General features: G+C 33.5%; 1 protein-coding gene across 1 annotated transcript; it reads right to left on the bottom strand.

The window, feature by feature from the left end:
- Positions 3,088-3,907, bottom strand: LOC109347243 (dehydration-responsive element-binding protein 2D-like). The gene has a single exon (XM_019586950.1). The coding sequence runs from the start codon at positions 3,905-3,907 to the stop codon at positions 3,143-3,145; it is 765 nt and encodes a 254-aa protein (XP_019442495.1). The 3' UTR covers positions 3,088-3,142.

Raw genomic sequence — 4,337 nt, 5'->3', positions numbered from 1 at the left:
TGCAATATGGGACCAGTGCACTGTCGCGTTATCTTATCATATATAAAAAAAAAAAAAGAATATCGATTAAACAAATACTTTCTGAAAGAACTACGTAGCCTTGATTTCTCTATTGCAGCTAGAGATACGTAGGAGCAATTATTTCCTTGTGAGGCACAAAAAAATAAAAAAAATGTTTTTTCTCTTCATTTTGTTTAATAAGGTGATCGTAAAATTAATGTTTTGAATAAATATCCACATAACCGATCTAGGTACCGTTTTTATAACGGGCGGTATGAGGTGCCTAATACTTTCCTCATCTGTAACCGACTCCCGAACTCATTTTCTATTTTGAGAAAATCAACCATATTTTCAAAAATTGGTTTTTCATGTTTTCCCTCTAAAAAACATCGATGACGACTCCATTATATTTAATTGCATATTTCTCGTCGCATCCACGAAAACAGGGTAGTGACACTAACAATGCTGACATTCTTTTTGGGAAAAGTCACTTACATTATTTGTTTAAAATCAAGGATCTTGACCCATTGAAAGACTTCCTTGGACTTGAAATATCAAGATCCATCATAGGGATATCAATTTTCCAAAGAAAGTATACAGTGGTACCATAAGCTCTCATCCACTTTCTTCTCTCTTGGATACAAATAATCTCTAACATTATCATTCCATTCTCTCTTGGATAAAAACAATCTCAACATGATCATTCCTTTTTTAACTAAAAGGATAGTACAAATTTCACCACTTTACTTATCTATGTTGATGATTTGATTCTAGTTGGCACTAACAATGTTGAAATTCTTTTTGTGAAAAATCACTTACATTATTTGTTTAAAATCAAGGATCTTGATCCATTGAAATAATTCCTTGGACTTGAAATAGCAAGATCCAGCAGAGGGATATCAATTTTCCAAAGAAAGTATTCATTGGACATCTTATCAGACACTGGATTTCGCTTTTCCAAACCAGCATCACCACCAATGGCTAGGACATCAAAATTGCATGAAGGAGATGGTAACTCACACCCTGATCCAACAATGTATAGAAGATTGGTTGGTAGGCTCCTTTATCTCACCAATACAAGACCAAACATTTGCTTTCGTATTCAAGAACTAATTCAATTTATAGCTTCTCCAACAACAACTCATCAACAAGTTTTAACAAGGGTGCTCATATATATTAAGTCTTCTCCAGGTCAAGGATTGTTCTATCCTACCTCATCCCATCTAAAATTCAAGTCTATTTTCAGATTCAGATTGAGCTTCATGTTTATACACCATAAAATCTATCTCCAACTATTGTATTTTCTTGAGTAATTCACTCATTTCTTGGAAATCTAATAAACATCAAACAATGGCAAGATCTTCATATGAGATAGAATATAGAGCTTTAGCCGCCACTGTGAACTTCTATGGCTAACATACCTTATTTAATCTCTTTATATTCCTTTCACAACTCCATCCTTATTATATTGTAACAATGATTCTGCTCTTCACATTGCAAACAACAATATCTTCCATGAACGTATCAAATACATAGAAATTTATTTCCATGTAGTTCATGAAATATTCCTTTAACTACTCTTCCATTTACTTCTAATACATTCTTCGGAACAATATGTTGATATTCTTACCAAACGGTTGGATTCCACACCATTTTGTGACTTATTATCCAAGCTTGGAGTAATCAACCTATACTTTCCAGCTTGAGAGGAACTATTAGACAATTGGGTGATCCATGGCCCATGCCCAAGGGCACGGCCTGGCCATGGTAGACAACTGGGTGATCTACGACCCGTGTCTAGGGGAACGGCCTGGCCATGGATCCCTCTATGACTAAACAAAATAACGAAATTAAATTGACACGACTGTGTGTCTCGAGACACGACTATTCGTCCTGTAACTTTGCCAATAGATGTTGCAGGCTTACTTTTCCTTTCCAATTACTAGCTATATGTTAGGTATCTTTTATTTTATGGCCATAGGAATAGTCTAGATATTTTTCTTTCTTCTCTTATTAGTTAATCATAATAATTAAGTTGGTTATTTAACTATTGGTTGCTTCATTTACAAGCAACTATTCTCTCTTCTATAAATATTCAACAATAGCTTTCATATTGAATGAGAATGGGGAATATTTCATCAAAGATTTGTAATAGTCACCACAATCATTCATATTTCTTTTCACTCTCATTTTTTAAGAGTAAGGTACATTTGTTGTATTTTTCTTGTGTGGTGATGATGCTTTTGTGTGTTTATATTTCTGTACTGCTTGCATTAGTGCTTCTGTGTAAACTTGTTGAAATCTAAGTTCTTATTTATAAATATATATATATATAGATATATTTATTTTGTTATTGTAAATTGGGGAGTGCATGAGTATGCTAATGAAATGAATGCATTTTTTGGAAATTACTAAAAATGTTGCCTATAGTGATGGACTTTTTTACTATCCTTGCAAGTATTGTCTAGATAACTTTAGCAAATTAGAGATAATATATACTAAACATTGTCTAAGAAATTTATCTTAAGAATTCTTATTCTATTTTGGTTATAATTCATTTTAAAGAATGGTTGTATTTAACCTAGCAACAATCACAAACATAGTGCTCTTCTTATACTAAGATGGGTATCATTTATTGATATAGATGACTCTGCACAAATCCAAAATAGCTAACTCATTTGTACAAAGTCATTAACAGACTCATCTATATCTAGAAAGTCATTAACACTAATGCTAAGATGTACTCCATCACCATTCCTTAGTATCTACTACTATTTAATATTTAGATGTTATAATACAAAAGAAGAACCATGACATGTGCTAATAAAAATCATCATCACTATGACTGGCCTTCAGTTTAGTTCAAGACCCATACCATAGAACACATGTACTATACACTAATATATACAACTTCTAATGTTATTCTAGATAGTTTAAATATATTATATATATGTATATTATATATATATATATTATATTATATTATGTATAAATATGTATATGTATAAAATATTGGATAGCCTTACTTAGGTGATAGAAGTATATATATATAATTGTTTTTTATGAGATGATATAGCTACTGATTGGTAATTTACATGTATGATGGAGTTTGGAGAGAGTCTCATGCATGATTGATTGGTAATTACATGCACCATGGAGTTTGGAGAGAGTCCCATGCACTTATTTCTGCCAAGTTTCCATCTGCATAAATTCCAATATCTGGGGTCATAGGAAAATCTAGTGACATAGCTATATCTAGTGACATAGCAGCTTCTCTCCATATAGATTCATCATATACTGGCATGATTTCATTGGATGTGCCCAAAATTGAATGAAAGTCCTCATTATCCATGGGCTTAGAAAAATGATCCATTGATATAACATTAGCCTGCAAAGGAAGTGACATGATAGAATTGTTGGTGTAAGTTGGTGCAACACCACTAACTTGATGAGAAGCCAAAGAAATAGCTCCTCCTTGGTTTATATTCATATTGAGATTATGAGAATTGGTGTTGGGAACACCAAAATTATGTTGAAGTTGAGGTAAGTGTTGTTGCGCTTGAGAAATTTGGGTTTGGGTGGTATTAGAAGTTGGACATTGAGAAGTAGCATACACTTCTGGGAGATTGAGCTTTGCATCTGGACCATAGAGCTTACGCGCTGCAGCATCATAAGCTAAGGCAGCATCATGAGAGGTTTCAAATGTCCCAAGCCAGAGGCGAGCACCTCGGTTAGGTTCACGGATTTCGGCCACCCATTTCCCCCAAGTTCTCTGCCTAACACCTTTGTAGGTGCAACTTGCATTCTCAGGACCTCCTTTACCTCTCATGCACCCCTTCCTAGAACTAGCTTGTGCTGTCCTCTTCACTTGTTTTCTATCATCAATTCCCATCCCTGATTTCATCATTGTTTTTTATGATGCACACTTAAAGAGAAAACTTAGGAGAATGTTGACAAATTTTGGTAATATTGGGAGTTACCAAAATAGAGATAAGCTCTTAGGCTTAAAAAAGAATAAGGGTGATGGGTGGTATTTATATTTGGAAAACAAACTTGGAGAATGAATGGGATAAAGATTACATGTGTCAAATAATGTTTCATTTACATGTGTCAAATAATGTTTCATTCTCAGTCTCAAACTAGAATGTTACATTTTGTTTTTAAAACTTTTCTTTTATTCATGTGGCAAAATGTCATTTGTCTGAGATAAGGAATGAGATACCAGTAATCGTTGATCCCTATGTGAAAGAATGAATCTAAAATAACTAAATAAAAAGTAACTGAAACGTGGCCCTTAGTGGGATTTAGTTGATACTTGGCATTATGAACCAGGTTGA

Source organism: Lupinus angustifolius, chromosome LG05, assembly GCF_001865875.1.
Source record: "Lupinus angustifolius cultivar Tanjil chromosome LG05, LupAngTanjil_v1.0, whole genome shotgun sequence".
Classification (NCBI taxonomy): domain Eukaryota; kingdom Viridiplantae; phylum Streptophyta; class Magnoliopsida; order Fabales; family Fabaceae; genus Lupinus; species Lupinus angustifolius.
This window is presented reverse-complemented; position numbering and strand designations above follow the sequence as displayed.